The following is a 12,410-nucleotide window of genomic DNA, read 5'->3' on the forward strand; positions in this document are numbered from 1 at the left end:
TTAATTCAAGAAAAGATGCCCTATCTTTGAGATAATTCTCCAAAACTACTTTTTTAATTGAAGGTTTTTGAGACACATTGATAGCACGTTGAAGCCTTTTCCTCTGGTGCTGGTGTACAGTTACATGCTTTAATAATTTTGAAAAGGTCTATGGTTAAGATAGGCATTTTGAGAGTCAAGCTCAGTAACATGCGCCATCCTGCCAGCTCATGTGTCAATGAAATACCAAGTTTCTCCTTAAGAAGTAAGTTTAAATCTACTTAGGGTGGCTTTGGTTAGACTATATAGCTTCCTGAAAGCCTTCTGTCATGGTTATCTTTGTGCTCTTATTGCCTATCACATAAGAAGTGCTCAGAAATGTCGAGGTGGTAAATAGCAGCCACACAGTGATAGAAATGTTCTTTCTTTCCAATAGATACTACAATAATCTAGTTAAAAGAAATGAGAAAATGAAAATGTCTTTAAAAGGCCAGTGGATTCTCATGAAGCATATTTTAAGGTTTCAACTCAAATATTGCTACTTTATTAAAATATAAGAAACTATTTTACTGTCAAGAATATTCTCCTAATAGTTGCAAAACATTGAATTTAAAAATGGAACTCAGACAATTTTTTAAACAGTGTTTATCAAGAATATGTGGGGAAAAAAGTCCTATGTCGGGGGTACAATGGCCCCCCAAAGATGTTCGTGTCCTAATTCCTAACCTGTATGTTACCTCACATGGCAAAAGGAAGGGAGCACTGCACATGGAATTAAGACTGTTCATTAGCTGACCTTAAAATAGGGAGATTATTTTAGACTTGTGATATGAGAAGAACCTGACACCCTGATTTTGATCCAGTGAAACCCATAGTACACTTCTAAATCTAAACCACAGAAATGCAAGAATAAATTTGTGTTTAAAGCCACTAAGTTTATGGTAATATTATGGCAGTTATAGGAGGCTAATACAGTATATAACTGTGTAATCTGAAATAGAGATTCTTAAAACTTTATTATACCCTTTAATAATTTGTATCTTTAAATGTGTTTGCAGATGTCGTCGTGTGTTGATGGCTCAACATTTTGATGAAGTATGGAACTCAGAAGCATGTAACAAAATGTGCGATAACTGCTGTAAAGACAGTGGTGAGTTTGTTGTTTTATAAAGCTTTATAGGCTAATACGGTCATAATGCCGAGTGACAGAGATATGTTCTGAGAAATGCATCACTAGGTGATTTTGTCATTGTGCAAACATCAAAGTGTACTTACATAAACCTAGATGGTATAGTCTCCTAGGTTATATGGTATAGCCTATTGATCCTAGGCTACCAATCTGTACAGCGTGTTACTGTACTGCATACTGCAGGCAACTGTAACACATGGTTAAGTATTTGTGTATCTAAACATAGAGTAAGTACAGTAAAAATATGGTAACCTGGGCGACAGCGAGACTCCATCTCAAAAATGGTATTATAATCTCTTGGGACCACTGGCATGTATGTGGTCCATCACTGACCAAAATATTATGTAGCACAAAACTGTATATACAGCTGGGACATGAGAGAAGTATTAGACTTCCAAATGGATTTAAAAGATTAAAATGTGAATCAGATTTTCCAGAATTAAAACTATCAATCAACATGAAGTTTTGAAACAAAGGTGAATAAAAGGAAAAGTCTTATATGTATGCACACATTTTATATTGCTATACTGAGGATGTGAAATTTTTAATAAATGAAGGAGAATATTGGCATTTTTCTGAATAGAAATGCTATTCTATAAGAAAAGGGTAACCATGTGATAATCTCTAATACTTTATAGTCACTAATTGAGAAGAAAATTTAGTGCAAAATAGAGATTATAAAGAATCATTTTTGATCCAATTAATGGCTAATTAGTCATAGGAGATTTACTTAGAATTCTTTTAAATGTAGATCAGCAGGACTTGTTTTCTGAGCATTGGTCACAACCCTGCTGATCAAAACAGGATCTGGTCAAAACAACATGTAGCAAAGAAACTGGCCCAGACCAGTTAGAACTAGAAAATACAAGTATTTGCATGCTGTAAGACACTCCCACTAGCACCATGAATGTTTACAAATGCCATGACAATGCCCGAAAGTTACATGGTTCTAGGAATTCCCTAACCTTTTCCAGAAGACTCATGAATAATCTGCCCCTTATTTAGCATATAACTAAGGAGTAGCTATAAATATCGCTAGTGAGCAATCTACAGTGCCACTCTGCCTTTGGGGTAGCCCTGCTCTGTCTGTGGAGCCGCCATTTTCCTATACTCTATTGCTAATAAAGTTGCTTTGCTTTCACTTTACTCTGTTGGCTTACTCTCAGATTCTTTCTTGCATGAAAGTGGGAATCCTCCTAGGCTGAGTCCCAATTTTGGGATTTGCCTGCATCATTTTGGCACTGTATTTTAACTTCTTTTCATCTGTGGGTTGTATTTCAAGATCTGGACTAGCCAGTACCTCATGGTAAGACCTTACTGAGTTCTGTTGCCTTGTTAGGTGGAAGCCACTATATTTTTAACTTTGCAGACGGAGAAATTTATGAGTTTATTAGACTATCTATCTTATAAAATAACAGTGTTATATATAAATCAGAGTACTGGTCTCTTAATAATTGGGGTATCAGTTGAGGACATTCTTGTTGCTAAATCAATCAGAGTTCACTCAGGAGCCTATACTAGAACAGACAGGGTCTCCTATAAAGCACACCTCTTAGTGACTTAGTAATCACGTCTGGCAGACACTTTCTGATTTCTAGAGTATATGGCTGGCAGGGCTTCTGATAACCAATTTTTTTTATATATATCACTGTAAACCCCACAATGTTTACAGAGACCATAACTTGGTCTAGTGACAGAGACTTGAGGAATAACCTAGTCTTAATTCAGAATACATTTAAAAATCAATGTTTAGGGTGGCTCACATTGATAACCAGCTTTAAACCAGTTTAACTACTTAAGATAGCCTATCTTTGCCCTCATTTCTAAATCCCCATTACCTGCTACCATATTTGTTTTATTACAGCATTTGAAAGAAAGAATATAACAGAGTACTGCAGAGATCTAATCAAGATCCTGAAGCAGGCAGAGGAACTGAATGAAAAACTCACTCCATTGAAACTGATTGATTCTTGGATGGGAAAGGGTGCAGCAAAACTCAGAGTAGCAGGTGTTGTGGCTCCCACACTTCCTCGTGAAGACCTGGAGAAGATTATCGCACACTTTCTAATACAGCAGTATCTTAAGTATGTACAAACTCATTCATTATCCTCTCAGCTTGTCTTTATGGTTTTTTTTTTTAATTGCAACAGAATAAATGGTTTTGCAGTTGTTTTGTGTGAACTTTTAAATGCTATAGAAAGTAATTTACCTAAAACACTCAAACTTTAATCAGTATAAAAAAAGTAATGAAAATATTTTCTTTAAAGGCTTTGTTTGCATTCTTGTAAATTTTATTTCAAGTCAATGTGTTAAAAATTATTGCACATAGTTATTTCTTTCATAAATTTGTTTTCTGTGATTCCTTCAAAAGCTTTCTTATTGTTGGCCTTTATTTTCTGCAGAGAAGACTACAGTTTTACAGCTTACGCTACCATTTCATATTTGAAAATAGGACCTAAAGCTAATCTTCTGAACAATGAGGCACATGCTATTACTATGCAAGTGACAAAGTCCACGCAGAACTCTTCCAGGGTAACTGGCTATTAATTTTCAGTTTTATATATTTTAAAAAGTATATTAAAGCCTATGGGATGCTTTTCTGTCATATTCCCCTAGGTCCAGTTGAACAGGAGAAAAGTCAGTTTTCTGATTAGATTTCTGGGTATGGAAGAGAGAAAATATATTTTCTGTAAAGATATAAGTGAAAGAATTTAGACTTTTAACATAAACTAGGGGTTTCCAATTTCTTGGAATGGGAGGACCCCATTTTAATATCTAATTTTGTTATGCACTCTGCTCTTATTTGGTTGTGATTACTAATAGTTGAGAAGTCTGTTTCTGCTGTTCCAGTGGTTAGAAACCACTGTTATAAACCAAATACTATCAAGTCTGCAAAAGCATGTCAAGTGCCACTGTGTCTAAGGACATTTGGGGTCTTTAGAACTTCTCTCACAATGTAGCCCCTTTTATTCAAAATAGAGCTCATATTTGAATAGAAATTTGTAGATAAAAAACCAGAACCCTATATACTTAAAAAGCCAACTGATACAGAAAGAATATTTTGAAATACCTGATCTCATGAGAAAACTGAATAGCTGGATTTTTACCAAGGTGCTTGCTTTGTTGTTTTTTTTTGTAGGCTGAATCATCTCAAACTTGTCATTCTGAACAAGTTGATAAAAAGATGGAGGAAAAAAATTCAGGCAACTTCCAGAAGAAGGCTGCAAACATGCTTCAGCAATCTGGTTCTAAGAATACAGGAGCTAAGAAAAGAAAAATTGATGATGCCTGAAATGAATGTTACTAAATTTTCTAATTAAAGATGGTTTATGCATGTATATGCCATTATTTTTGTAGTTAGACAAGTTTTTAAAACAATTTCAGTTATATTTTATATGTATGGATCTATATTTTCAGAGCTTATCTCTGAAGATCTAAACTTTTGAGAACGTTTGAAAATTAGAGATCATGAATTATATATTTTCCAGTATAAAACAAGGGGAAAATTTTTATGTAAAACCCTTTAAATGCAAAATATTTGAGAATAAGTTCATGTAATTATCTTGTTTTTTATGCCTTTATATACTTAGCTATATTTTTTCTTTTGACATAACTATCTTTTTGAAAGCAATATTATACTGACAGAGGCTCACTGAGTGATACTTTAAGTTAAATATGTAGATCAGGGATGTCCAATCTTTTGGCTTCCCCGAGCCACATTAGAAGAATTGTCTTGGGCCGCACATAAAATATGCTAACACTGACGATAGCTGATGTGCTTAAAAAAAAAAAAAAAACAATTGCAAGAAAAATCTCATGTTTTAAGGAAGTTTACAAATTTGTGTTGGGCTGCATTCAAAGCTGTCCTGGGCTGCATTAGGCCCGTGGGCTAGAGTTGGACAAGCTTGTAGATGATTTCAGGTTATAAAACCAGAAGTACAATTCAACAAAAAAGGAGTAAGTCATCAATATAAATATTAGCAAACAAGATATTGCTACAGCTCTATTTAAAGTAAAATACAACCGATTTTAAAGTTCCTGAAACCATAGCCATATTTTGACATTTCAAAAAGAATGGTTCTAGTCTACTAGAGTACATTTGGCTAAGTAGATAACTTAGCTAAATTTGCTCCAAAGCTAAATCACAAGTAAACACATTTATGTTTAAAACACAGAAATAAATAAATAACTGAAGATTTTTATCTAAGCGGTCAGTGTTGTATTGGAAAGATATATCTATAAATAAACTTTGAACTGATTTCAAACTTAGAATTTATGTTTTTATATTTTTCCACTATTATCATTATCACTTCTGTAATTTTCAGTGTGGTCATCATTAACTCAATACAGTCATTCATTTTACTGACTTGTGATTTTTCTGGTGTCATCTGGAACTTTATATGATTCTTCAAGACATTCCATTTTCAGTCAAAATAATCTTCTATATCAATATTTGGATCTAGTAGATCTTCTCCATATGATGAAAGATTCATTTGGTTTAAGATTAGATTTTCAAATGTTTCTTCTAAATCAGTTTCACCAATTAAGACAGCTCCCATCATTCGTCCATTTTGCATGACGACTTTGATGTATTCTTGTCCTTTGGTACATCTCAGCATTAATTCATGATCTGAACCTAAGCCCTGTGCATTGTATTTTCCCAGCAGTACAACCTATATATAGAGATAAAAAGGTTATTGTCATGAGTATCAAAAAGAAAATGTAATGGGTAGTTATTTTGTGTCATGTTAGAATAGCCAGCAGAAAAATTATGCCACAAAATTTTATAACTAAAAATGTTATTGGGGAGAGTCCCAAAGAAAATGTTTGAACAGCATGCGTTAATTCTACAGGTGACACTACCACACAATCTACACTGACATTAAAAAATTCTGGTGAAGATAGTCAAATGTTAATGTTTAATGATTTAACAATAAAAATATCTAGTGAATATAGGTAGGTGATTCTACCAATCTATATGAACATTAAAACTATATAGTGAATATATAAATATGTAGGATGTGGATACATTAAACCATGTGGAGTCGTGGTTTAAAGATATGGCAAGGAACTGCATTAGAGCTTTCATGGACAAGTTTCTTAATTTCCCTGAGGCTTTTGAATATGTTTCTCCTTCTCTGTAAATTAGGGAAAAAAAACAGAACAACCCAAAACAACCTTTGTTAGAGTAATGTGAAGAGGACTGAATAAGATAATACATACAGGAAAGCACTTGGTTTATTTTTGAGTACAATAGCTGTTAGTTCCCCTCACAAAGAAAGGATGAATCACAAGTAAAAGTTAAAAATGCACCAACAAGTAACAGATCTGGAGAGAATTTTTTTTTCCCTCTTAACTAAAATAGTAAGGTGGATAATAATTATCAGATGATTAGGGATTAAGACGAGCAATAATAACCAGGTATTGGTCTGTAAGAAATGAAAAATGTCTTTTTTTTGTAGATGATTGAAACTATGTACATTTTTATTCAACCAAGAAAATCAGATGATTTATCATAGTCATAAAACTAACAAGCAGAGAAGGCATTAATATGCTTAACTATCTTACCTTATAGTTAAAAAATTTTGTCACATGAGCAAACAGTTCAAAGCTGAAATCCATGTCAATAGAGTCTCCTGAACTTGCTGCAGCCATGCACTTTGCTGCATACCATCCCATCTGTCTAGCCTGGGTCCACAGCCTCATCTGAAATAATGAAAAAATGTTACACAATGTCATTTTTCATGATCATTATTTGAAAAATGTTAACCTTGTAAATTCACGTAAAGGAGTTCAATGTTTGACAGTCTTTCTGTCATCTTTGCCACAGAAGCAGTCACCAATGGATAACTAATCAGACTAATCAGACTGACTTTGTATTTATTAATTCTATCTAAATTACTGCCTCTAAAATTAAAAGATGATGCCAATCATACCTGTTTTAGCAGCATTTCTATTAAATATTATGAAACTATATTAAGCTATACCAGGTGAGAAAAATGTTTTAATTAACCAGTCCCTTCTTCAAAAATTTGTCATCACCATTAATAGAGATGTCAAATTATCACTGAAGAATTTGTTCTATTTTCCAGCAACCTTCATTTTTATCCACTAGTTAAGGTCTGCCGTGCTGTTAACCTCAGTGGTCAGACAGACTCTTGGTGCCTCATCCCAAGACAACGTAAATATCTCAGCAACTGATTCTGGGAAGTCATTTAAATTGTTTTGTATGACAGTATTAATTTATCTATTGTATTTTTATTTCTATGAAGTTTTGAGACTCCCTGGTATAAAAGAACACTGCCTTTGACAAAATTCAACAGCCCTTCATGCTAAAAAAACTCTCAATAAATTAGGTATTGATGGGATGTATCTCAAAATAATAAGAGCTATGACAAACCCACAGCCAATATCATACTGAATGGACAAAAACTGGAAGCATTCCCTTTGAAAACTGGCACAAGACAGGGATGCCCTCTCTCACCACTCCTATTCAACATAGTGTTGGAAGTTCTGGCCAGGGCAATCAGGCAAGAGAAGGGAATAAAGGGCATTCAATTAGGAAAAGAGGAAGTCAAATTGTCCCTGTTTGCAGATGACATGATTGCATATCTAGAAAACCCCACTGTCTCAGCCCCAAATCTCAAGCTGATAGGCAATGTCAGCAAAGTCTCAGGATACAAAATCTGTGCAAAAATCACAAGCATTCTTACACACCAATAACAGACAAACTGCCAAATCATGAGTGAATTCCCATTCATAATTGCTTCAAAGAGAATAAAATACCTAGGAATCCAACTTACAAGGGATGTGAAGGACCTCTTCAAGGAGAACTACAAACCACTACTCAATGAAATAAAACAGGATACAAACAAATTGAAGAACATTCCATGCTCATGGGTAGGAAGAATCACTATTGTGAAAATGGCCATACTGCCCAAGGTAATTTATAGATTCAATGCCATCCCCATCAAGCTGCCAATGACTTTCTTCACAGATTTGGAAAAAACTAAAGTTCACATGGAACCAAAAAAGAGCCCGCATTGCCAAGTCAATCCTAAGCCAAAAGAACAAAGCTGGAGGCATCATGCTACTTGACTTCAAACTATACTACAAGGCTACAGTAAGCAAAACAGCATGGTACTGGTACTAAAACAGAAATATAGACCAATGGAACAGAACAGAACCCTCAGAAATAATGCCGCATATCTACAACTATCTGATCTTTGACAAATCTGACAAAAAGAAGAAATGGGGAAAGGATTCCCTATTTAATAAATGGTGCTGGGAAAACTGTCTAGCCATATGTAGAAAGCTGAAACTGGATCCCTTCCTTACACCTTATACAAAAATTTATTCAAGATGGATTAAAGACTTAAATGTTAGACCTAAAACCATAACAACCCTAGAAGAAAACCTAGGCAATACCATTCAGGACATAGGCATGGGCAAGGACTTCATGTCTAAAACACCAAAAGCAATGGCAACAAAAGCCAAAATTGACAAATGGGATCTAATGAAACTAAACTGCATGGCAAAAGAAACCACCATCAGAGTGAACAAGCAACCTACAGAATGGGAGAAATTTTTTGCAACCTACTCATCTGACAAAGGGCTAATATCCAGCATCTACAATGAACTCAAACAAATTTACAAGAAAGAGAAAACCCCATCAAAAAGTCGGCGAAGGATATGAACAGACACTTCTCAAAAGAAGACATTTATGCAGCCAAAAGACACATGAAAAAATGATCATCGTCACTGGCCATCAGATAAATGCAAATCAAAACCACAATGAGATACTATCTCACATCAATTAGAATGGCGATCATTATGAAGTCAGGAAACAACAGGTGCTAGAGAGGATGTGGAGAAATAGGAACACTTTTACACTGTTGGTGGGACTGTAAACTAGTTCAACCATTGTGGAAGTTGGTGTGGCGATTCCTCAGGGATCTAGAACTAGAAATACCATTTGACCCAGCCATCCCATTACTGGGTATATATCCAAAGGATTATAAATCATGCTGCTATAAAGACACATGCACACGTATGTTTATTGCGGCACTATTCACAATAGCAAAGACTTGGAACCAACCTAAATGTCCAACAATAGATTGGATCAAGAAAATGTGGCACATATACACTGTGGAATACTATGCAGCCATAAAAAGTGATGAGTTCATGTCCTTTGTAGGGACATGGATGAAGCTGGAAACCATCATTCTCAGCAAACTATTGCAAGGACAAAAAACCAAACACTGCATGTTCTCACTCATAGGTGGGAACTGAACAATGAGAACACATGGACACAGGAAGGGGAACATCACACAACAGGGACTGTTGTGGGGTCGGGGGAGGGGGAGGGATAGCATTAGGAGATATACCTAATGCTAAATGACGAGGTAATGGGTGCAGCACAACAACATGGCACATGTATACATATGTAACAAACCTGCACATTGTGCACATGTACCCTAAAACTTAAAGTATAAAAAAAAAAAAGAACACTGACCTTGGGAGTCACAGTGGATTTTAATATCAACAGATCTACATATATATTTAACTTTTCTGAGCCTCGGTTCATTTCCCTGAAACGTAAACATAACACTACCTACTCTGTAACTATTGAGAGAATTAAATAGGTATAATAAGCACTTGGTTTCCTTCTACCTCCCTGTATGTGCCTATGTACTTAATGCTGTCTTTTGTTTGCAGAAATAATATCATAATCATAGACATGAGTTTTAAGCATTTCTAGCAGAAGTGATAGATTTTTTTTCAATCTCCTCTGTAAATAAGGTATTATAGATTTGATGAAGTGAAAGGCAGTTTATGGCTGGGGGGTCAGAATAAACTGAGCACAGTAACAACTAGAGAACAGCTAATAGAAGTGGCCGGAAAATTTGCATCTTCAACTGCATAAATTAGTATCCTTATTGCTTGTGTAAGCCAAGAAATGGGGTCTGTAAGGTGCACTCAAAACAAGGCCATCTGTTTCTTTTCGGATTTTTTTTCCCTCTTTCAGATTGTAACACATTAAGATATAATTTACCCTAGAGAATTAAAAATGTTAAAAAAAAAAAAACCCACAAACTCCAACTCTAAGAATTTGTGATAGTCTTGCCACGGAAATAACATAGAATGAGGCAGGTTAGAAACAAAAAGGCTGGAACCATTCTTACTGATGTCTCTACTGTCTGTAAGAACACAAAATGATGGTGCTGCCTCTTGAAATACTTTTAGCTCTTCTCCTACTTCACACTGCATAATCTGAATGAATAACGTCCCTAACTGTGGAGCTGGTCTTTAACAAAGATAAATGTTGCCTGGTTCCTTTATCTCAAACATCTACCTAGGTCTCTACTCCTCTGCACACCTCTGGTCACTGTCTTTATCTTCCTCTAGTATTTTTGTTCCACCGTTAGGAGGAGGTAGGTAAAGCTGTGAGGGTGGGAAAAAGGCTAGATCCAGTTGGGATTTGTTAAGGCTCAGGAAAGGTGTTTACTGCAGGAACTTTTTTTTTTTTTTTGAGACGGAGTTTTGCTCTTGTTGCCCAGGCTGGGGTGCAGTGGCGCGATCTCAGCTCACTGCAACCTCCGCCTCCCAGGTTCAAGGGCTTCTTCTGCCTCAGCCTCCTGAGTAGCTGGGATTACAGGCCCACACCACCATGCTCAGCTAATTTTTTGTATTTTTAGTAGAGACGGGATTTCATCATGTTGTTCAGGCTGGTCTCAAACTCCTGACTTCAGGTGATCCACCTGCCTCACCCTCCCAAAGTGCTGGGATTACAGGCGTGAGCCACCGCGCCCAGAATATTTTTTAGTAATAATTACCACAGGGACAGAATAGGATCATCCAGGAATAGAATGCTTTTCTATATAATTTACAATCTTAGTAGTTTTTTTAATCTAAAGTTGTGCTGTCCAACATCGTAGCCACATATAGCTATTTAAAGTTAATGAAAAGTAAGTAAAAATAAAAACTCAGTTCCTCAGTCACATTAACCACATTTCAAGTGCTCATGTGACATACTGCTGGCTACCTGACTGGATGGTGAGGAATTAAACATTTCCATCATCACAGAAAGTTCTCCTGGACAGTGCTGATAAGCAGGTAAGAATGAAAAACAAAGTAACAGCCCATAATTTCTTTTAAATTAAAAGATATCCCAGTCTACCATTATAATGATAACTTACCAAACAGGGAAATATTCTAGTTTTTTTTTTTTTTTAATATATATAACAACTCTGTGCTAGCTTCCTACTTAAGCAGAGAAGTTGGAAAACCAGAAGTTGGATTTGTTGGTAACAACCGCTTTATTTTCAGACAGAATCTCTGATAAAAACATATGATCACATATGCTAGCTTACCTGCTGCCAGACTGGGCTCAGCTGCCAGGATGTAGTACAGATGTCACCGGCAGCATAGACATCAGGAAGGGATGTGTGCATATGATCATCCACTTTCAGGCCACCATCTTCTCCTAGATCAAACTAAACAATGTTCCTCATAAGCGTTAAGTGTTAAGAAAAATGAAACGACTTTTTCCATTTTAAAGTAAAAGAAAAAATTAAATTGTTACACTTTGCTGCTCATCTTTAATGAGAAGATGAAAAATAGCAGCAAAGTTTAGACACCTAAGCTGAATTTCCATGGATCAAATTCTAACTAAGACTGATCCACAAAACTGTCAGAATTTCAACATGAAAAGTATCCAATAACCATGTGACTACCCTATCCATAACTACAAGAATATTTTTTATTTTTGTAAGCTTCAAGTGCTGAAAAGCAAAAAATACAAGATGGTTTCTCTAAAAGAATCATTTCTGAGAAGTCACGGGAGGTGTCAGTGTCTTACCAACATTTAGATAAATAAATTGTACATTATAAACCATTACTGATGATGCTTATGCCAGGATATAACTATGTAAGGATTTTAAGCAGTAAAAAATACGGTAAATCAAGACAATGTTTTAACCAAACTGCTTTCAACCATGTTAAGTTACAGTTGTACACTAAAATAATAATTATTCATGCTTGAGAATTAGAGATCTTCACAAAAATACTTCAAATATATTCACAGCTGGACAAAAAAATTTCACCTTACACTGTTACCATGGAGGAAAGGTTCTACATTTGGTGTAACTCCTGTAGCACTGACAATGAAATCGCAGCCATATATCTTTTCATTGGTCAATTCCACATAGACAGGCCACATCTCTTTAAGAAAAAAAAAAAA

At 35.4% G+C, this 12,410-nt stretch overlaps 2 protein-coding genes across 2 annotated transcripts in view; one reads left to right on the forward strand and one right to left on the reverse strand.

Moving 5' to 3' along the window:
- The window catches only part of RECQL (RecQ like helicase), a 32,981-nt gene extending 27,544 nt beyond the window's left edge, over positions 1–5,437 (forward strand). The window contains exons 12-15 of the mRNA XM_055280420.2: positions 1,038–1,129; positions 3,033–3,252; positions 3,571–3,700; positions 4,308–5,437. Of these exons, the coding sequence (XP_055136395.1) occupies positions 1,038–1,129; positions 3,033–3,252; positions 3,571–3,700; positions 4,308–4,460 (595 nt within the window). The 3' untranslated portion in view covers positions 4,461–5,437. The remainder of the gene's footprint in view (positions 1–1,037; positions 1,130–3,032; positions 3,253–3,570; positions 3,701–4,307) is intronic.
- PYROXD1 (pyridine nucleotide-disulphide oxidoreductase domain 1) overlaps positions 3,438–12,410 on the reverse strand; it is a 33,539-nt gene continuing 24,566 nt past the window's right edge. The window contains exons 9-12 of the mRNA XM_055280421.2: positions 12,279–12,391; positions 11,542–11,664; positions 6,737–6,874; positions 3,438–5,841 (exon numbers count right to left, since the gene is read on the reverse strand). Of these exons, the coding sequence (XP_055136396.1) occupies positions 5,593–5,841; positions 6,737–6,874; positions 11,542–11,664; positions 12,279–12,391 (623 nt within the window). The 3' untranslated portion in view covers positions 3,438–5,592. The remainder of the gene's footprint in view (positions 5,842–6,736; positions 6,875–11,541; positions 11,665–12,278; positions 12,392–12,410) is intronic.

Source organism: Symphalangus syndactylus, chromosome 5 (assembly GCF_028878055.3).
Source record: "Symphalangus syndactylus isolate Jambi chromosome 5, NHGRI_mSymSyn1-v2.1_pri, whole genome shotgun sequence".
NCBI lineage: Eukaryota > Metazoa > Chordata > Mammalia > Primates > Hylobatidae > Symphalangus > Symphalangus syndactylus.